This window comes from Canis lupus, chromosome 1, assembly GCF_048164855.1.
Source record: "Canis lupus baileyi chromosome 1, mCanLup2.hap1, whole genome shotgun sequence".
In the NCBI taxonomy this organism is placed as follows: Eukaryota; Metazoa; Chordata; class Mammalia; order Carnivora; family Canidae; genus Canis; species Canis lupus.
In genome coordinates this window covers 9301288-9323882 of record NC_132838.1, presented here as the reverse complement: position 1 = coordinate 9323882, position 22595 = coordinate 9301288, and the positions used below count along the sequence as shown (strand labels likewise).

At 34.1% G+C, this 22595-nt stretch overlaps 1 protein-coding gene across 3 annotated transcripts in view; it reads left to right on the top strand.

The window, feature by feature from the left end:
- Nucleotides 1-22595, top strand: part of DOK6 (docking protein 6) — a 369524-nt gene that overhangs the window by 212579 nt on the left and 134350 nt on the right. For all 3 annotated transcript variants that reach the window (XM_072820613.1, XM_072820617.1, XM_072820624.1), the window contains one exon: nucleotides 12143-12332. In XM_072820613.1, coding sequence (XP_072676714.1) covers nucleotides 12143-12332 — 190 coding nt within the window. The remainder of the gene's footprint in view (nucleotides 1-12142; nucleotides 12333-22595) is intronic.

The window sequence follows — 22595 nt, the reverse complement described above, 5'->3', positions numbered from 1 at the left end:
TTATAGGATTGTTGCTAAGCAAGAAAATTCTGGGCCCTCACCCATACCCACAAAGGATTCAGGACCAGATGTCTATATTTTAACAACCTCAGTGACCCTAATGTACATTAAAATGTGAAAGCTTCAGGTAATAAACTCAATTATAATTTGCTTCAAAAAATCTAGCAGTGATTTTAGGATTTAGTCATTTCTTGCATAGTTTCAGAATTACTGACATAAATTGAATCACAGCATCCTTGTGTTATCTTCTTAATACCTGTTTACATTATAATGATAGCCCCTTTTTACTTCATAGGGGTTATGTGTGGCCTTTTTTTCTTAATCAGCATTGTCAGAGATTTACCTATTTGGTAGACTTTTTTTTCATTATGTTTTAAATTGTATTAATTTCTGCTCTTATTCCATTTGAATTGCTTCACAGTTTGGGGTTTAATTGCAGGTTCTTTTTCAAATCTCTTGAAATGGATGTTTGATCATTAATTTTCAGCTTTTCATTTTTCTAATATATTTTGAAAAGCTCTATATTTTTCTTTGAGCACAATTTAAAATTCCAGTAGTAACGGTATCCTTTCCCAGTGTTCAGGTTATAATAGATATTAAACTTGGAGGGGAAAGTGTGGGATATGTTTTTAATTTCCATCTGCCATAAGGAATTTTTTTTTAATATTATCTCTGATTATAGGATTCAGAAATAAAATCTGATACATAATTAAAATCTTTGAACTTCACTGGATAAAGATATTTTTAAAAATATAAAGGAAATGGTTAGGAACCATACAAAATAAAACAATATTAAAAGTAAAGCATTAATAATTTGACAATAAATTGATAATAAATTTTTAACAAGTTGTTTTTTTATTAAAATATAGCCTTTCTGGGATCCCTGGTGGCGCAGCGGTTTGGCGCCTGCCTTTGGCCCAGGGCGCGATCCTGGAGACCCGGGATCGAATCCCACGTCGGGCTCCCGGTGCATGGAGCCTGCTTCTCCCTCTGCCTGTGTCTCTGCCTTATTCTCTCTCTCTCTCTGTGACTATCACAAATAAATAAAAAAATTTAAAAAAAAATATAGCCTTTCTCATGTTGGGTTAAAAATAATCTAATTTAAAAAAATAATTTAATTGTATACCACTTAATAGAGATTTAAATTACCCAAACTGACTCAAGGAAAAATAGAAAATCTAAGAGCCCATGCCCATTAAAGAAATTAAAATTATTGGAGTGCCTGGGTGGCTCAGCTAAAGAGCCCGTGTCCATTAAAGAAATTAAAATTATTGGAGTGCCTGGGTGGCTCAGTGTCCAACCCTTGATTTTGTCTCAGGTCATGATCTCAGGGTTGTGAGATCATGAGATCAAGCACTATATCAGGCTCCATGCTGGGTGTGGAGCCCACTTAAGATTCTTTCTCTCCCTCTCCCTCTGCCCTTTCCCATTTCCTCTCTAAAAGAAAGAGAAAGAAAGAAAAGAAAAGAAAGAAAAGAAAAGAAAAGAAAAGAAAAGAAAAGAAAAGAAAAGAAAGAAAAGAAAAGAAAGAAAAGAAATTAAAATTATTATTATACAACTTCCCATACACAAACCCTAGTCTCACATAATTGCAATGCTGAACTCTATCAAACAGTTAAAGAAACAATACCAATCGTATGCAAACTTTTTCAGAGAAGGAATTACTCTACAACTCATTTTATGAGGCCACTATAACCCAGATACTAAAACCAGGCAAAGCCAATATAAGAAAAGAAAATTATAGACAAATATCTTTTATGCATATAAGTACAAAATCATTTTAAAAATTAGAAGTATTACATGAAAAGATAATACACTGTGATCAATATTGGTATGTACCAGAAATGCAAACATTTCCTGAAATCAATCAATATCTTTTGCTATGTTAATAGAAAGAGGGAGAAATCATATGATTATTGTGGTTGACCCATAAAAAGCATTTGATAAAACACAATATTCATTTATGAAAACTACTCTTAAAAATTTAGGAATAAAAGAGGACTATCTCAAACTGATGAAGGACATCAATGAAAATCATTCAGAAAATACAATTTTTGAAGGTTAAGATATTGAATGCTTTCCTCATTAGATTGAGAATAAGACAAAGATCTTTTCTCACAAATTTTATTCAGGATTCTAATTATTCTACTTTAGGTTCTGATTTGTGTAACATGACAAGAAAACAAAGTAAAATCATAAAAATTGGTAAAGAATAAGAAGCTAAGATTATGTACCTAGAAAATCCTAAGGAATCTGTGAGAAATAGAAGTGAACTCAGTGATATTTCAGTATAAAAATTTAATATGCAAAAAATTCTGTATATAGATATGTGTGTATAAACAGTTTAGAGAGTATATATATATATACACACATATATTTTACACACATATCCATATAAGGAATGAGCAACTATAAAATGAAATACAAAAGTATCCCTTACAGTACCATCAAAAACCATCCCATACTCAGGGATAAAACTGGCAAAGTATATAACCAGACCTCTACACTGAAAATTAAATGTTGCTGAGAGAAATTAAAAGATATCAAAGTAAATGGAATGATAAACTATGTTTATGATTGTGATAGTCAATACTGTTAAGATGTCAGGTCTTCTTACATTAACCTATGGATTTGACACATCCCAATAAAAATCCTAGAAGTCACATTTTTTCTAGAACTTGATGAGGCAATTTCAAAATGCATTTGGAACAAAAAGGCCTAAGACTAGCCAAACTATCTTGAAAATACAGAACCAAGTTGGAATGGATACCTTTTCTAATTTGGGGATTTATTAAAGCTGACAGCAATCAAGACAGACAATAGATAAAGTCTATGGAACAGAATAGAAAGAAAATGATCCATACATATATGGATTAGTAATTTTTGATAAGGACACCCAAGTCCTCTTTCACAAGCTCATTGGTAATTTCAATAAGAAAAAGAAAATTCCTTTAATGAATAGTTTTAAAGTGATGAGATATATATATGGGAAACAATGAACCTCAACTCCTACCTCACACTATACTCCATTATCAACTTAAGATGGATGGGACTTTGAGATAGGCCAAGATTTCTTTTTTAAAGCACTGTAAGCAAACTATAACAAGAAATAACTTAGACTTCATCCAAATTTAAACCTTTGCTAATCCAAAAAGCACCATCAAAAAATTATAAAACAGGGAATCCCTGGGTGGCACAGGGGTTTGGTGCCTGCCTTTGGCCCAGGGCTCGATCCTGGAGTCCCGCGTCGGGTTCCCGGCATGGAGCCTGCTTCTCCCTCTGCCTGTGTCTCTGCCTCTCTCTATGTCTATCATAAATAAATAAAAATAAATCTAAAAAAAATTATAAAGCAAATAAAAAATACAATAGAAAGCAACAAACTGCGAATAAATTAGTGATATCCTGAAGCCGGATATTCCTAGCTCACAAGAACCTACTAGAACAGGCAAAAATAACATACAGCATTAGAAATCATATCAGTGGTTGCTTCTGAGGCATGGGCAGCTGGAGAATGGCATAAAAGAACTTTCTGGGGAGCAGAAAAGTTGTGTATCCTAATGTGTCTTTGTCAGAACTGAAAGAACATTACAAGCAACATATGAACATTTAATTATGTTTCAGTATAGTTCTGTATACCAGTTAATGTAAAAAATAAAATGCTAAAACTGCTATGAAAAGTGTAGGAGAATATAAATTTCTTTCTTTTTTTTTAAGATTTTATTTATTTATTTATTTATTTATTTATTTATTTATTTATTTATTTGAGAGAAAGAGCACAAACTGGGGAGAGAGGCAGAGGAAGAAGCAGACTCCCCCTGAGCAGGGAGCCTGACGTGAGGCTGGATCCCAGGACCTGGAGATCATGACCTAAGCCAAAGGCAGCCACTTAACCAATTGAGCCACCCCGGCTCCCCTTAACTTTCTTTCAATAAATAGTACTTAGTAGAAAAAAATTAAAGAAGACTATCTTCCACTTTCTAGACTTGCATACACATTTTTAAACTAAATTAATAAAAATCTAAGATGAAGTCTTTGTCATAAACATGGTAGGAAAATTTTCTAGTATATAGAATTCTCACAGCCTATATACAGTAAACTCAATTTTAAAAAATTCTGGCAAAGGACATATAAATGAACACATAAAATAGATATTTTAATTGGAATATGTATTGGTAAGGAATTTCTGGATCTCAATTTGGCACTGATTCTTAAAAGAGCTTATGGCATTTAATCCAATGATCCCAATGATTCAGATTTTAGTGCCCAGCCTAAGTTAATAATTAAGGATATTACAGGGACCCAAAATTTATATATAAAAATAAATTCTATGACTCAATATGAAATGATTGAATATTCAACAATTCAGCTAAAAGTTGATTATTTTACTGAAGCCTAATTTATTTTAGACTAAAGTTGGCTTAACTTTATAGTCATCAAGTAGATAATTATTAAATAAAATATGGTATAGCTATAGAGTAGAATATTACGTATTCATTAAAATATATATCCCCCAAAATAAATAAATAAATAAATAAATAAATAATATACCCCCAAAGAATATTTAAGAAGATCTGCAAATTCTTATACTGCAGTAAGTAAATATAGATGGTTCAATACTTTATATTTAATATAATCACAACCGTGTATGAATATATTTGCATCTTAAGATATACTGTTACTTTAACAGAGATTATCTCTCTAAGGTATAATAGCAGTTGAATTTATTTTATTTCTTAAAATGATTTCCTGTATTTACTAGAGTGAACATGACTTATGCAGAAATGCAGATAAAATTTAGTCATCATTTTTTGTTAAAAAGAAAGAAAAAGAGAAAAGAGATTAATTAATTAATTGCTCGGGGTGTTAAAAATATGACTTTGTAATTTTTTTTAAGTCCTGCTGGTTGGTTGAAGAAATGCAGAGGTTCCAGTTCATAATAGCTGTTGAACAGATGGCATCTGGCAACTGAATTTATTGCTGTTGCCACATTATAATAAAATACATTTTGACAAATTTCAGTACCGTGATACAAATGAAGTCACAATTCCACAAAACACACAATTCCAACAAGAGTTCCACACATTCTGATGAGTATAAATCATGCTTTGTTTCATTGCCGGCATAACTGCATTATCCAGATATCAGGATGTGTCTAAATGTGCAAATATCTGCTTCCTCACTGTGGCTCTGTCTCTAAAGCTGCTGAAATTGAAGGCTGACCACGGCAATATCCTAACACTGTGGAAATTTAGAGATAAGAATATGAAGTTCAGAATGATCTTGAAACATCTCATTATTTTCTGAGTAATACCTGGTTCTGTTCAATTCCTTAGCACTTCATATAACTTAAAATCAAGGCAGGTTGTATCAAACAGTGAGGTGAACTTAGAATCCAAACTGAGATGAATAATCAGGAATAAATTCCATACTCCAAAGTATGAGTCAGTTTCTCAAATACCAGATCCTTGTGGATATACTCATTAATGCTTAATATTAGACCAATGGCTCTGGTCCTGGGACTAAATAATTAGTAAACTGTTTATTAATTTAGTGTTAATATTAAAATTTCATGTTTCAAATTGATATGTAATAATTGTTAAGTATAGAGCAGAGAATGGGACTTTCTTGCTGTCTCAGAAATGTACTGTGGCCCCAGAGCGGTGGATGATGGGTGGACCATTTCATGGATGGACCATGAAATTCTAAAGGTCAGGCTGGAAGACTGATTGAAGAGAAGGCTTTGAAGGTCTTTCATAGGAGAAGAGCAGAAAGAAGGGACACATCCCCTTCCAAGCATGATGAAAGAGGAGAGGCTAGAGAACTAGTCACAGGATTTGGATAGTTTGCCAGATGGGGAGAATGACCCCTCAACCTGTCCACGCTGATGGAGCTGTGTAGAACACGTCATCATGCCCAGGCTGGTACCAGAACAGTGTGCAAGAGAGTTGAGGGGACAGCTTGAGTTTGGAGATTGAATGGTTTCTGTTTCCACCATGGTAAATCTGAGGGCAGGATGCAAGAAACAGGCTACAGCTGTTCATGATAGCCAAATAAGAAAATAAAGGTCACCAACTCGACAGCATTTCCACATTTGATGAGACAACAAAATCTGGGTCTTTTAATGAACCAGCTGCAGTGATAAATTTAATTTAAACAAATTTTTTTCTATAAATAGTGAGTTTCCTGATCACGTGACATTTTGGAAAAAAGAAAAAACAATTGAATTCCCTTGCCATAAGAAAATCTCAGTTAAATATTTAAAGTTATTTTGTAAAATAATAATAATAAATAAAGTTATTTTGAACAGTAGGTTGCATATAGAGTTTTACTTATGGAGTCACTGGTTGATAGAAACAACTAGATGAAATGTAAAATTATAGATAAATTAACCAATTATTGATCACTATTACTAATCATTATGAAACCAATGTGTGTGTATATATATGTAATTATTTTACATGTATACTATATGTAATTATTAATTTTCTGTTATTTAATTTAAAATATCTACACATTTTCATTAATGCACTTCAAATATTTAAGCCTGTACCCTCTGGAAAACCCTGGAATTGAAATTCAGATCACTGGGGATGTAACCAACAAGCTAAAAGAATACCTTTTTCTCCTTTTGAGCTACACTTGGATTTTAAAAGAAGAGGAAAAAGTATAGAAGCTCACACCCGCTTACCTGAAGTTACTAAAAATTAAAGCCTACTACAAAATTTGTAACCTCTTTCTGTGGTATACCTGATGAGCTGTAATATTTATGGATCTCTTGCTTTCTAAATATTTAGGCATAATACTTAGTTCCATGTTCCATCCTTTTTTTTTTACTCAACCTTCAAGTCCATAACTTCTGAAGTAGTAAGAGAAATGGAATGAGTAGAGGAGATATGAGTGAACGATTAAATCTTACCAGAATCCGTCTTTAAAAAAATTTTTAAAAAAAAGGAATGGGGGCACCCACGTGGCTCAGTGGTTGAGGGTCCACCTTTGGCTCAGGTCATGATGCTGGGGTCCTGGGATCAAGTGCCACATCAGGGTCCCCGTAGGGAGCCTGCCTCTCCTTCTGACTATCTCTCTGCCTCTCTCTCTGTGTCTCTCATGAATAAATAAGTAAAATCTTTTAAAAATTTAAAATTAAATTTAAGAAAAAGAATGAATTGGCATTTAATAGACATTCCCCAAATTTATTCTAAGTAACTAATATACAAAAGATGCATTCTATGTTAATGCAGTCACAATGCACTGAATGTTCAGTATGTGCTAGATGCACAAAATTATTTAATACATAAATTCCAAAAGCCTGTATTTTAAAAAATACTCAAATTCTTTAATTAATTACAAGGGAGTAAAAATATATTTGTTTTTAGTATGGCTCTTGTTTTAAACCCAGTTTTCCAACTGCACTGTTACAAAATGGAAATTATCATGAAACTGGTCAAAAAGCTTATCATCCTTTTGTGTTCTGTTTATTTATTTCTACTCACGAGATGATGTTTTGCTTCATGTTAGAAACCACATCTCCGATCCTCTGCTGCCCGAAACCCCTCCATGCTCCACTTGTCTCCACTTGTCAGGCTCAAACTCATAGCTATATTTGGATTGTTCCTGCCCTAAACCAGATCTATTTTAAACCTCATTGGCTGAGAAAGGAAAGTTTTGGTCCTTTCCTTCTCAGAGCTGATGACCAGTCAGTACCCACACATCACTTGGAATCACACCGTGCCTTTTCCAAGACATTTCTTCTGAGTGTAGCTCCCCTTTCTTGCCACACCTTGTCCAATTCAATTTGACTAAATCTTGTTTTATAGTCCCCTAGAGACTGTTCTTGTGGTTGTCACCTTAACTCTGGTCTCAGGCCTTTTGGGGCATGGTCTAGTCCTTTGGATCTCCTAATCCAACCCTAGAGTAGAAATGCCCCTGTAAACACAACTGCAGATTCAATAAGAGCACGCATCTTGGGGCACTTGGGTGGCTCAGTCGGTTAAGTGTCTGCCTTCAGCTCAGGTCATAATCCTGGAGACCCAGCCCCGCATCAGGTTTCCTCCTCAGTGGGGAGTTTGCTTCTCCCTCTGCCTTTCACCCTGTTCATGTTCGCACTTTCTTGCTCTTTCTCTCAAATAAATAAAATCTTTTAAAAAATCGTAAATATCTTTGTTGGATATAAGTTTGTTTTGTAAATACTTCATCTTGCTATTGTTTTTAGCCATTTAAAATAAAATTATGCTTTCTCATATATCAGCCATTATGCAGCTTTGGCAACATACATACTAAACAGCTAGTTTCTTTTCTAATTCTTTTGGGTACTTAGAAGTGTGTTTAGTGCTCCTTAACAGTGTTCTTATCGTTATTGTTGATTACCTTAAAGGAAAATTATTCGAATATTTGATGAATTGAAAATTCTTTTTCATAGACCTTTCTTTCTAAGCCTCTTACTTCTTTTGTTCCAATTCGCATAAGAACTCTTTCCTGCCAAATCAGTCATGAGTCAGTTGAGATGGGATTACTTTATTTGAACAAAGATTAAAGGACAGTTTTGAATTAAATGTGCTGGTTTGTTCTACTAGAACACTGCATCACTTTCAAAAGCATCCCTCACAGTTCCTCTCATGCCACTACTTCCTTGGCAATACTCTAAAATGACCTTTGCAAATCAACAGTCTCAAAGAGCAGAGCATCAACGTCTTCTGGGAACAAGTAGAAATATAAAGTGTCCGGCCCCAGCCCAGACCTATTGGATCAGAAACAATAATTAGAGGACTACTCAGCAGTCTGTGTTTAAACAAGCCCTCCAGATAACTTTGATGCACACTAATGCTCTCAGCAGTAAAAACCAAAGGTAGGCTTTTAAATAAGAAAGTGACAGGGGTGCCAGGGTGGCTCAATCATTAGGTGTCTGCCCTCTGCTGATCATGATCCTGGGGTTCTGGGATTGAGCCTCATGTCGAGCTCCCTGCTCAGCAAAGAGCCTTCTTCTCCCTCTCCCCCCTGCTTGTGTGCTCTATTGTTCATGCTTTCCTTATCAAATAAATAAAATCCTTTAAAAATATTTAACCTAAAAAAAAAGTGACATGATTAGAGACCTGCTTCAAACAATTATTTCACAAAGTTAAACATTTTTTTAAAAGATTTTATTTATTTATTCATGAGAGACCAGAGAGAGAGGCAAAGACACAGGCAGAGGGAGAAGCAGGCACCTCAGGGAGCCTGATGTGGGACTTGATCACACCCTGAGCCAAAGGCAGACGCTCAACCGCTGAGCCACCCAGGAGTCTCAAAGTTAAACATTTTAAAAAGTCATTTCAGGGGAGCCAATTTTAGCTATTTCATATTGAAATGGTCTTTCTAATGGAAAATAACAAGTTTTAGTGAAGCAGCAACATATTTTATATTATTAAGGCCATAAGATAATTTACTCACAGCAGATGCAGAAACATTTTTTTCCTTGACAATGGAATCAAAGAAGAATAATTTACTAGATAAGTTGAGCTGCCTTCCTCCTCTCCTGGATTAAATTAGTCTACATTTTAATTGAATCTCAAATCCTTGGAAATTAGTCATTAGGATAAGATGGCCTTTGAATACTTAAAAATCGAAAATAAAATTTCTTAGAATAATTCCTTTTGTAGGATGAAAGAAATAGTATCAAAAGGAGGGTTAGAGCATTCCAAACTGTAACAGTTAATGTGAATTGCTGGTTAAGACTAGGAAAGTAGAAGTTAGGCAAGAAGGATGTGGAAGACACATTTCATCTGTTTTACGTAGCCTACGGCTGGCCCTTGGAAGGACTCCTTTGGGGCAGGTTATCCAATCTCTTTGTATTTGTTTGTAATGTACCTTACTGATTTTGACATTGAGAGTCCTCCATCATGTGAATCTTACTAAATTCATTATTTTTGTGTTTTCCAGTTCCACATTTCTCCAATGTCCATTGCAATTATTGTACTCTTTGTTTATTTTTTCTAAGTTTTACCTACCAGCATTAGAGCACACAGATATTTCAGTGAAAATGTAATAGTTCTTTTGGGTCCTCTGTAATACTCCGTAGGCTATAGGTGATTTTCCATGTATATCACCCATGTGGAGGACACTCGATGTCAGGTGTTTTTTTCTCATGTTCTCTTTTTTCAACATCAAACTATGAGTGTGAATATCAAGGGCCAGTGCAGCCTTATGCAACACCAAAATTGGTTAATGATGTTTATTTCAATATTTTAGAAGAAGTGTTATTTCTTGACATTTTGGCATTGATTCTTTGGTAGCTATCTTCAGACCCTGTAATTGATGGAGAGGAAGGAATGTAGAGGAATGTTTTACATTCCACTTTATAACAACAGTGTTTTACCTCTGCACAACAGATGCCACTGACATATGATGACTTCTAAATACAAAAGCTGAACTTCATCAAAAGGGTCTTGACCAAAGAAAAGAGGATTTCTATACGGGCATTATCTATATGCAGGAGTCATTCTGTTGGGGCCAACTTTCATTTATATTCTTACATGAGGTCAAGCCCGTTTGATTTACTGCTTGTAATCCCCTTGAAGTGGGAATTGTGGTAGCAATGTGAGTGCTGTATTAAGTGCAAAATATTGAGATTTTACTTGATTGCACATAAGAATTTTAAGATTTATAGAAGATATATATACTTTTTATTGCAGATAATTAATGGGGCAGTGATCTTTCTGCATTTCTTCAGCTATTAACTTATCTTTTTTCCTTTCTATAGGAAATGAATGTAGAATCCATACACATATCAGTTATATGGGTCAATAATCTAAAAAATTGAATCACTATATTATTTTGATAAAAATATCTAGACCCTTGAATATAAGTATTGTCCATATGGTGACTAAATTTCAAGCTATCATGTTTAACACATTTAGAATCTGATTGTTGTTGTTGTTGTTGTTATTGTTGTTGTTGTTATTGGCATCAGCAAAGCAATACTCTGCAAGGTACCTGCCACAGAAAAAATTCTATTATACAGACAATTCCAGCTTAGTACCAGAAAACATACAGTGTTTAAGATCATGACATTATGATGGATGATGGCACATTCCAAAACATATCAATCCTCTTTCAACTGCAGCTGCACCCTTATGCCTCTCAAAATCATTAATTCAACAGCACTGCCTTTAGAGCATGATTCACAATTAAATTCAAACTCACAAAGATGTATCTGCCAGTAATTCTTAAACTCTTTGTTATCATGACATTTTCTTAATAATTCCTCAATTCTTGTCGTGCATATTCATCATGGGATATATGTATTTCGTTCATAGAGTTAACCAGTATTTATTGATTACTTACTACTATAAAGCAAGAATATGGTGCTATGAATTAGTCCTATTTTCTAGGACACTTTATAGGTTGTACCAAGTTTTTTCCTTCCTGGAAATTATGAACTAACCTTATTTTTTATAAAGTGCATCTAATGTGTTTAAATGGGGATCAAAGCCTGCAGAATTTTGCAGTAGTTTTTGAGATACACAAAAAATTATAAAGCAAGGTTTGGAATCATTGCCTAATAATCAGATTTTCAACTATAGAATATCCAACAAATGGGAGTGGCTGTGTATTTTTATTTCGCTTACTAAAACACTATCAAATCCTGGAGAAGACAGTAATGAATATCTGTGATTATCATATGCTGAATTTGACTGTGAATACAGAATATTTTGTGAGTCAGTCTAAGTGTGCATTAAATACTTCATAACACAAAAGAAAAATTGGTTAAATTCTTGCTTAAATTAAATAAGACATTCCTTACCAGAGTTATGTATATGATATGCATTTAAGATTGTGTGAAGGAGACAGTGTCATTTTGACAGAGACCTCGCTTAGCTTTTACCCTTATGTTTCCATTGTACAATTAACCATTTCACCCTCACCATAGAGAATACATGCAACACAAAGTATAGAATGAGTAAGTGAGAGAATGAACTAGTATTTTAATTAACCCATTTTCCCATACATCAAATGGGAAAGGGTAGTGTTTTACACGGTGTGTGATGTTCCCAAGGGACATGGTAAAGCTTTTTGAAGGCTGTAGGTAGGTATATAAATTAATACTTTGCTACCATAAAGAGGCGTATCTCTTTTCACTTAACTTGTTCCATTCTTTGTTTCTTTGCAGAGAGATTCAATGTGTATCTTATGCCTACACCAAATCTGGATATCTATGGTGAATGCACAATGCAGATCACTCATGAGAATATCTATCTCTGGGATATCCACAATGCCAAGGTCAAACTGGTGATGTGGCCTCTCAGCTCGCTGAGGAGATATGGACGGGACTCCACGTGGTTCACCTTTGAATCAGGAAGGTAAGCTCTAAGTGCCATAACCAACTGCAAGAGGTGGGTAACAAATAGACTCCTGAAAGACAAGTTCTGTTCACTAGTGCCTGGGATGATCACTGTTTTCAGAAAGGGTAGAAATCATCAAATATATAATTTCTTCTGATTTTTTTTGATAATCTGAAGAAAATGTGTTAATTCCCCAACAGGTTAATTACCCCATTCAAAACATGTCAGTCTTTTACACTTGTCTCAAACTAATTTCATAATTATTTTAACCATGCCATATCTCATAATATAATACAATGCTATATTTTTGGTGTATCCTATAATATTTTTGGTGCAATAGGATTCTCATGAAATTTAACATGTCCTGACTGGCATTATTTTTTTTGAGTTTTTTATAAGCAAAAAATTTTGAAAGGAGTTTTATATTAAATTACTTATATATTACTTTTTAGGTTTAAGATATGTTAATTCAGTATTCATTTATCCAGATTTCTATGTTAATAACATTAGTTAAGTGTAAATGTTAATTCGGGGTGACTGAAGAAATGTTGGCAAATCTGTAACACATGAAATGTATAACCCAGATTTTAAATAGAGTATGTCAAAGCAAATACACTGGTTTCTTGGTCATAGCATCTGGTTGGAATCCATAAATGTCTTAAACGAATGCCTGTCTCATAATCATTATTTATAGACACGAGTTTAGACATGAGCTTCAACCAGCTAAATGAATGTTTCTATGCAATGACCCGTTCGTGATGTTGTTGTCACGCATCCAAAACAAGGCCTACTTAGATTTGGGGATTCTATAGAAGAGATGTTTAATGTATCAGTCTTCACACTGGGGACATGATTTATACATTCTGGAAATGAATCTGTGATATTAGAAGACAGTGATAGTGCAGTTTTGTTGTACTTGATATAGCAATTTTAATTTCATAACTTTGTTCTTACAAAACTAATAAATACTTACTCAAGGTCATGTTCTAATAATATCCATCTAGGTTAGGCCAAGGCCATATGTCTTTTAAAATTTTAAGGAAAGGAAAAAAACCCTGAGCTGAGCTGAAGCTAATTTTACCAGTCTGGATCCTTTTGCACTAGGTCATATTAAACCCTTTCTAACATTGATTACTCAAAGACCCTCCAATCTTTTTTTTTAAGATTTTATTTATTTATTCACGAGACACAGAGAGAGAGAGGCAGAGACATAGGCAGATGAGGGACTTGATCCCAGGACTCTGGGATCACAACCTGAGCCAAAGGCAGATGCTCAACCACTGAGCCACCCAGGTGCCCCCGAGTCTCCAATCTTATATTTACTCAGTGGCTCTGAGTTCACTCAGCTGTCTATTTTCAGTCTGCATAGATACTGACACCAATAATAGCAATCACATTCTAGATAACTATTAGGAAATAAAGATTCTCTTAAGAAAATGAATATTTTTAGACATATACACTATTTAAAAATTATGTGGTTATGAAAAAGGGATTATAACTTATTCCCTAACATAAGGCTTATGATACTTTTTTTTTTTTTTTTTCTGGATGTAAAAGTTAGTGTGTGTATAGAAAAAGTTATATTTTATTTTCATTGTGTAATAATATTACCTCCAACATTCTCTCCTCTGGATTTTTCTCCTAGGTATTCCTATTTTTCTATTTTCTCAACATAATGATTTGACACTTCTATGCATGACTCAATGCTCACCATGATAAATGCGTCACCCTCTGTCATCATACAATGTTATTATGATATTATTGACTATATTCTCTGTGCTGTACTTTTCAGCCCCATGATTCATTTATTTTATTTTATTTTATAACTAGAAGTTTGTACCTGTTGATCCCCTTCACCTGTTTCTCACATCCTGTTACCCTCTCCTTTCTGGCAGCCACCACTTTGTTCTCTGTATTTATGCATGTTTGGGTTTTTTGTTTGTTTATTTGTTTTGTTTTTTATATTCCACATATAAAGAAAATGATATGGTATTTATTTTTCTCTGTCTGACTTATTTCACTTAGCATAATACCCTCTAAGCCCATCCATGTTGTGCAAATGGCAAGATTTCTTTTTTTTTTTAGGGCTGAATTCCAATGCAGGGTGTGTGTGTGTGTGTGTGTGTGTGTGTGTGTGTACCACATCTTCTGTTTCCACTCATCTATGAATGGACCTTTGGGTTGCTTCTATATCTTAGTTATTATAAGTAATGGTATATTAAATATAAGGATGCGTGCATCTTTTTGAATTAGTGTTTTCATGTTCTTTGGATAAATATCCAGTGGTGGCATTACTGGATCATATGGTATTTCCACTTTTAATTTTTGAGGAATCTCCATACTGTTACCTGTCTATTCCCTCATATCAGAAGGCATCTACTCAGGATTTTAAATAACAAAGTTTTTTCATCTTCCTTTATAGTGGTTATGTACAATTTTCACTCCCATTTGTACCTGTCCATCAGTTTTTGCCAATTTCTTGTTCCTCCAAAGTCTTTATCAGGAACATACTAGCTCTACACAGGTGTTTAAAATGACATTCTTGACCAAAACATCAAACTACCTGACGTGCACCTTGGCTTATCTGACTGTCAATATTAATTGGTCTTCTATGATTTTGGTAATTTTTAATAATTTTAAGGTACATTAAAAAATAAAATATCTCAGAGTAGGTAAGGCCCATAATCCTCAAGGTTTTTCTGTTTTATTTTTGTTTTGGTATTTGTTTAGTTTTCTGGGTTTAGGAGATAATTTTTTCTACACTTTTTTTGTTTGTCAGAATAACTTCTTAAAAAATGGTTAATAATATCTAAAAATCATCTTGACACACATACTCCTACATACCCTAGGAATCAGAGAGAACTAGATTTAGATCATAGCTTTGTCACTTGTTAATAACTTAGCATGGGCCATTCAACCCCTCTGTCTTCTAGTTTTCTTTTTTTGTGTTAGAAGAATTTTAATCTCCACTTCCTACATAAATTTGGAGAGATTGAGCAAAGTTTGTGAATATAAAGCAGCATACAGCACAGTATTGTCACATAATGGGCATTTAAGAAATCATGATTATGTACTCTTCCTCAGAAATTATATAATTTGTTTATTTCCACTTTCTGAGTGAAGTTTCTACTTACCTCTAAAGAGCTCTATTAGAGAATTCTGTGAAGGTATATCCTTAGCCAAATACTGAGAGATAAGTCAAGCAAAAAGCTTGGGAGAAGCCAGTGTTCAAATGCTGGAGCAATTATTAGAAACTTGATGTCAAAGACTAAAAATCAGTGTTACCTGTCAAGAGTCATGAATTTGAGGCAAAAATGGGACCTGGTGCAGCAAGACTTTGGGGGGAAATAAGGGGAAAATACTGAATGACTGTCTTTATGCTAACTGGTGTTTGGATGTAATTTTATGGGTTACTAGGTGCCTATTTCATTGAAGAATCAGCAAACATACAAGAACTCTCTAATTTACCATGTGTAATTCATTGGAATAAGTTACACTTCAATAGTTTTGCCTGTGGGAAAATCAGAGTGTAGGGCAATGAAAATCAAACTTCCTTATCCTTAAGTATATTAGGGAAAAATCTAAAAGAATCTCAGTAAAAAGCTACAAGAACTAAGAAGTGAATTTAGAGAGGTCACAGCATATAAAGTCAATAGACAAAAATCAGTTTTATTTTATATACAAGCAATGCATAATTGAAAAGGAAAATATTTTTAATATTTCTTATAGTGTAAAAATATGAAATATATATTGTTTTAACAAAATATATGTGAGAGCTGTACACTGAAAACCACACAATATGGCTGAGAGAAATTAAAGAACACCAAAATAAATGGAGCTATATATACCATGTTTGGGAAATGAAACACGCTATATTCATAACAGTCCTCTTGGAATCAATGTATAGATTCATTGTAATCTCAATAACAATCCCAAATGACTTACCTAAATTAAAGGACTAGTTGATTTTAAAATGTATTTGGAATTGCAAAAGACCTAGAGTATCTAAAACAATTTGGAAAAAACATTTTTGATGGACTTCCACTACCTGATTTTAATACTTGTTATAAAGCTATAATAATCAAGACAGTGTGGTATTGACATAAGGATAGACCTAACAATCATTGGAAAAGAATGAAAAGTTCAAAATAGACACCTACTTATATGACCAATTTATTTATTTATTAATATACTATGATAATTCAATGTGGAAAAGAAAAAAAAATGGTGCTGGAATGACTGGATACCCATTAAAGAGAAAAACAAACAGCTCTTACCTCAGGGCCCTGGACTCAATTGTGCCCAGTTCCTCTCCAGCAGTATTCATATGTTGAAGTCTTAATCCCAAGTGTGAAGGTATTTGGAGGTGGGGCCTTGGGGCCTTTGGAAGACAATTCAGTTTAAAGGAGATCATGAGGGTGGGGCCATCATGGGAGGATTAAAGTCTTAATAAGAATAAACAGCAGAAAGCTTGATCTCTCTCTTGCCATGTGAGGAAAAGGTGGCCATCTACACGACACAGAGTCCTCACCAGACATTGATCATGCTGGAATCTTGATCTTAGACAGCCTCCAGAACTATGAGAAAATAAATTTCAGCTCCTTAAACCCCTTGTCCATGGTATTTTTTATGGCAGCTCAAGCTAATATACTTCACCATACCCTCCCGCAAAAAAAAAAAAAAAAAAAAAAATCTCCAAATGGATATAAACTTAAATGTAAAAGCTAAAATTATAAAATTTATAGAAGAAAACATTAAAAAAAACTCTAACCTTGAAATAGGCAGATGTTTCTTAAATACTAGACTAAAAGCACAATCCAAAGAAAAAAATATTGATAATTTGGGTTTCATCAACATTAATAACATCTGCTCTTCAAAAGACATTCTATAGAAAATGAAGGGGGAAACAAAGAAAAGAAAAAGTCAAGCCATAGACCAGGAAAAAAATTCACAAATCCGTATCTGATGAAGAATTTATATTAATAATTCTTAAAGAACTCTTACAGCCCAAAATAAGACAAATGATCCTTTAATAAAATAATAAAAAAAAATGTGGACAGGTTATAAAGGAAGATACGCTCATAGACAATACAAACAAGAAAAGATGCTTATTATCATCATTAGTCTTGAGGAAATATAGATTGGAAAGGGTGTGCCTGGGTGGCTCAGTTGGTTAAGTGGTTAAGCATCTGCCTTAGTCTCAGGTCATGATCCCAGGGTCCTGGGATGGAGCCCCAAATCAGGCTCCCTATTCAGTGGGGAGTCTGCTTCTCCCTCTCTGTCCTCCCCGCCCCATCCACCCACCACCCCCCCCACCCCGCTGCTTGTGTGCACTATCTCAAATAAATAAATAAAATCTTAAACACACACACAACACACACACACACACACAGAGAGATATCAGTTTATTCTCTCCCCTCTATCAAAAGACAAACAAAACACTGACCCTGTCAGGTGAGAAGGAATCACTCTTACTCTGTCTCATTGCTAATGTGACTGGGAAAAAGAACACCACTTACAGTAATAGTTTGGCATTTTTGTGTGTGTGCCACATGACAGAGCAATTTTACTCCTAGATATTTACCTACCAACTGTCCCCCAAACAATATACAAATACTTGCGTTGGGAGGGTCAGAGCAGCTTTATTCATAACAAACACTGGAAAAATCAGGGGCACTTGGGTGGCTCCATTGGTTAAGCATCTGCCTTTGGCTGAGTCATGATCCCAGGGTTCTGGGAGTTGGGCTCCCTGCTCAGTGGGGAGTCTGCTTCTCCCTCTACCCCTCACCCCTCTCATGCTCTCTCTCTCTCTCTAATAAATAATAAAATCTTTTTTTAAAAAAAGGGGGGAAAATTGGAAAATGGCCATCAATCCGTATATGGAAAGACAAATTATAATGTAGTTATACAATGAATACTACCTACTGGTGACTCACAACATAGGTAAACCTCAAAAAAATTATTCTAAGCGGTATGTATGATTTCATTTGCAGAAAATCCTATGATGAACAAAACATAATTTTTAGTGACAGCAAGCCAATCAGTGGTTGCCTGGGGTTGAGGTTGGGATTGGAAAGAATGGACTGTAAAGGGACAGTAAGGAAGTTTGGAGAATGAAGAAAAATGTTGGGTATTCTGATGTTCATCAAAAAAACATGGAACTGCTTACCAAATGTTAGTAATATTATATGCAAATTATACTCCAATGTTTTCAATGTGAAAAAAAATTGTGGGGAAAAAATAGAACATTAATAGGTCTTCTGTTTTATATGCTTTCATACCATTTGGATGTTTGGCAATGACCATTGTTACTTTTATAATAAAAATACTTCTTCTGGAAGGAATGGAGCCAAGGAAGGAGAGAGAGCCTCAAGCATTGTCTGGACAGGGACTCTTGAAACTGTGAGATATAACTAGGCTTTTTTTTTTTTTTGCTTTTTTTTTTTTTTTTTAAGATTTTCTTTGTTTATTCATGAAAGACACAGAGAGAGAGGCAGAGACACAGGCAGAGGGAGAAGCAGGCTCCCTGTGGGGAGCCCAATGCAGAACTCAATCCCTGGACCCAGGATCACACCCTGGGCCAAAGGCAGACAGACGCTCAACCACTGAGCCACCGGGGCACCCCTACAACTAGACTTTTGTTGTAGAGATACTACAAGGTCAAAAATCTGTTTTGGTAACCTGGCCAGGTGTTATACTTTCTATATTCTCTATGTAAATCTCTATTTTTAACCCTTAGTATTGAGAATTTGTTTGGATACCTATCTTGTCTGATTAAAAAGTCAATACAAGCTTTTGAAAGAGATGTTGGAAAGAAAAGCTTAAAATCACTCATAATTTCTTCATTTTAAGATTACTGCTTTTAATATTCTGATGGACTTCTTTCCAGTGCATTTTAAAATCAATGCAAATAAAGATATTTATCCTTTGTTTTCACTTATTATACTGAGAAGTAATCTCTGAGTCCTTTAAAATCAAGATTCTAATGGCTGTATGGCATCTGAACATATGGCTTTGCCATCATTAATTTAACATTAAGAAGTTTCCAAAATAAACTATTATAAATAAAACCACGCTGACCATCTGTGAAAAGTTGTGCAAATCTCTGATTATTTCCTTAGCAAAGCCTTTGTAAAGGCTTAATGGGTCAAAGGATGCGAATGTTTTCAAGATTCTTCACGATATAGCAAATTGCTTCAAGGGAAGTAATATCAATTCATACATCTTCTAATGGTACAGAAAGAGCTCTTCTTAACCCTATAACCACAAGCTTTAAGATGATGATTTAAGATGTTTCTATTTTGATCAAGGACTTTGATATCTTTTTTTTCTTTTCTCTTTTTGTTTGTGTCTTTATCTTTAAAATTGGAGGTCTGTCCTTGTATATACTGTTCATTTTTATTTTTTTCCTTTTCTCAATTTGGGTGTCCTTTGCCCTTTAATAATTGGACTACTGACCATTATTCTATGCATCTATTTGGTAAATTCCAGACAATCCTGCTCTTGTTAAAGAGAGTCAAAGGCAGAAGTTTTGCCTATGCTTGATCCAAGATTAAAAAAAAAAAAACACATTTTATTCCCTGGGTCAGGACTGGGAGTCAGGGAGAGAGGGGAGGGCACAGATGATGAAGACAACTTAAAGGACAGATTGGCAGGTGAGACCCAGCCAGTCATTCTAGTCAACCTTGAAGATCTGCATTTTCTGGGTTTTATTACATTAGCTTTTTGCAGAAAGCATATTATTTGGTAAGCAATTTTTAGCCATTTGTTTATACTACTGCATGTACTGAAAAGTAATAAATTGGATATGTCAAATACTCCTTTTGTCACTGACAGGCTTTTTTCAAATGCATTGTTAAATTCCACTATACCGACAAAACATAAAAATAAACAGTAGGAGAGGACCTAGATCATTCTTTCTGGAGGAAAATATCTCACACATCCTCATAATTATAATCATACACCATAAACTTCAGGGAGCACATGGCAGGTATGAGAAGAGAAAGAAAATAAGGACCAGGAAGCTTTCAATGGGAATTGTCCCTGGAGAAGCATGGTGTCTGGGAGATGAATTCATAGTCTCATGCCAGCTTAGAGCAATCGCTCTTTTACCATAATGATTGTAAGTTTGCATTTTTAGAGTAAAAGACAACCAATCTGCTATGCAGCTAATTTTTTTCTCAAAAAATCAGAAAAGATATCCAGACCTGCTGAGGAAGTCATAGGATTCATGATTACGTGCAATTTTATCCTGTAGAAGACAGAATTATGTTTTTAACTGCTGATGTGGTATCTTCAGTTCATACAACCTCATAAATATTGTAAGCAAACATCAGAATGGGTTCAAATGGCTGCATAACAAAATTCAAGTGAGCCCTAAATCCTTTTTTATAAAGTTATTGTTCAAAACTTAACCTCCCTATTCAGCACAATGCTTAATATAACAAAATAGGTGCTCAAAATTTGTCTTACTAACTTTGATAAAAACATCTTTATTTAGAAGCTTAGGAAGAAATCTGATTACAGATTTTAACAATTGGAAATGTAAAACAGTGCTTACTACAATACCATTTCTTTGGGAAGATGGTCAATGGAAGCAGTTCCTTGTGCTATAATCAAGGATTCTGTGATGTCACAGGTAGACATAATTTATTCCTAAACCTTTTTGTTCACAAATGCAGAGAGAAATCACTCTTTGTCTAATGCATCACCAATTAGTGAAAGGGAAAAGTAGGACAGAGAGCTCTTAAAAAAACATCAAACCATGATCTAAAAAATATAGATATAAATTAAACTGTATCGAAATTTAAAACTTAGCTCCATAAAAGACACTTTTAAGAGATAAGACAGTTCTGGAGAAAAGATTTGGAAGTCACATATTTGACACAGAACTTGTATCCAGAATTTGTAAAAAAAACTTCAAAATTTAATAAGAAACAAACCACAACTTACAATTTAAAGAACAGGCAAAAGATTTGAGCAGACATTTCATCAAAGAAGATATATGGTTGACCAATAATCACACTAAAAGATGGCAAACCTAATTAGCATTAGGGAAATACAAATTAAAACCATTATGAAATATAACTCTTGACTTATTATTATGGCTAAAATAAAAGGAAAAATCTGACAATACCAAGTACTGACAAGAATGCACAGCAGGTAGAACTCTCATATTTCTGTTAGTGGAAATGCAAAATGATATAGCCATTTAGGAAAACAAGTTGGCATATTTTTATGTAAAATTAAACATATACATCTCATATGACAAACAATCCTGCTCCGAAGTTATTTCCTCAAGAAAAATAAAAATATATGTTCATTAAAAAAAAAAACCTGCATATGAATAGCCATTTTATTCATTATTGCCCAAAAGTCAAAAACCAAATGCCCTTTACTGAATGGGTAGGCTGTGGTAAACCAATAAATAGAGTGATAAATCCACAGATACACAAAACAAGATAGGTGTATCACAAATGTATTATTCTAAGGGAAAGAAACCAGATCCAAAAGACAGCATACTCTGTTATTGTATTTATATAATATTCTAGAAAAAGCAAAACTATAGTGGTAGAAAATAGACCAGTGATTGCCAGCAGGTGGAGTGCAGAGAGGGGTTGACTTCAAAGCAACAACATAAGGGAAATTTGGGGGATGATGAAACTGTTCTTCATCTTGATTCTAGTGGTGGATCTGTACTCTATACATTTGTCAAAACCCATAGAACTCTGTAGTATAAAGAATAAATGTCACTGTATGTAAATTTTAAATTTAATTTTAAAAAAGAAGGAGTTTCTCATGTATGGTCAAATGATGTTTTACAAGGGTGCCAAGACTTTTCAATAGGGAAAGGATAGTCTGTCTTCTCATAAATTGTGCTAGAAAAACTAGATATCCAAATGTGAAAAAAATAAAGTTGACCCCTTACCTATCACCATATACAAAAAAATTAACTCACAATGAATCAAAGACATAAGTGTAAACCTAAAAACTTAAAACTTTTAGAAAAAAAACAGAAAAATCACAGCTTTGGATTTGGCATTGATTTCTTGGATATAACACCAAAGGCATAGGCAACAACAACAACAAAAAAGACCAATTGGACTTAATGAAAATTTAAAGCATCTGTGTATCAAAAGATAATATAAACAATAAATAGAATAAAAAGTCAACTCACAGAATGAGAGAACATAATTACAAATAATACCTCCAATAACAAATTAATATCCAAGATCTATGGGGAACTTATAAAACTCAACAACAACAAAACAAAACAATATT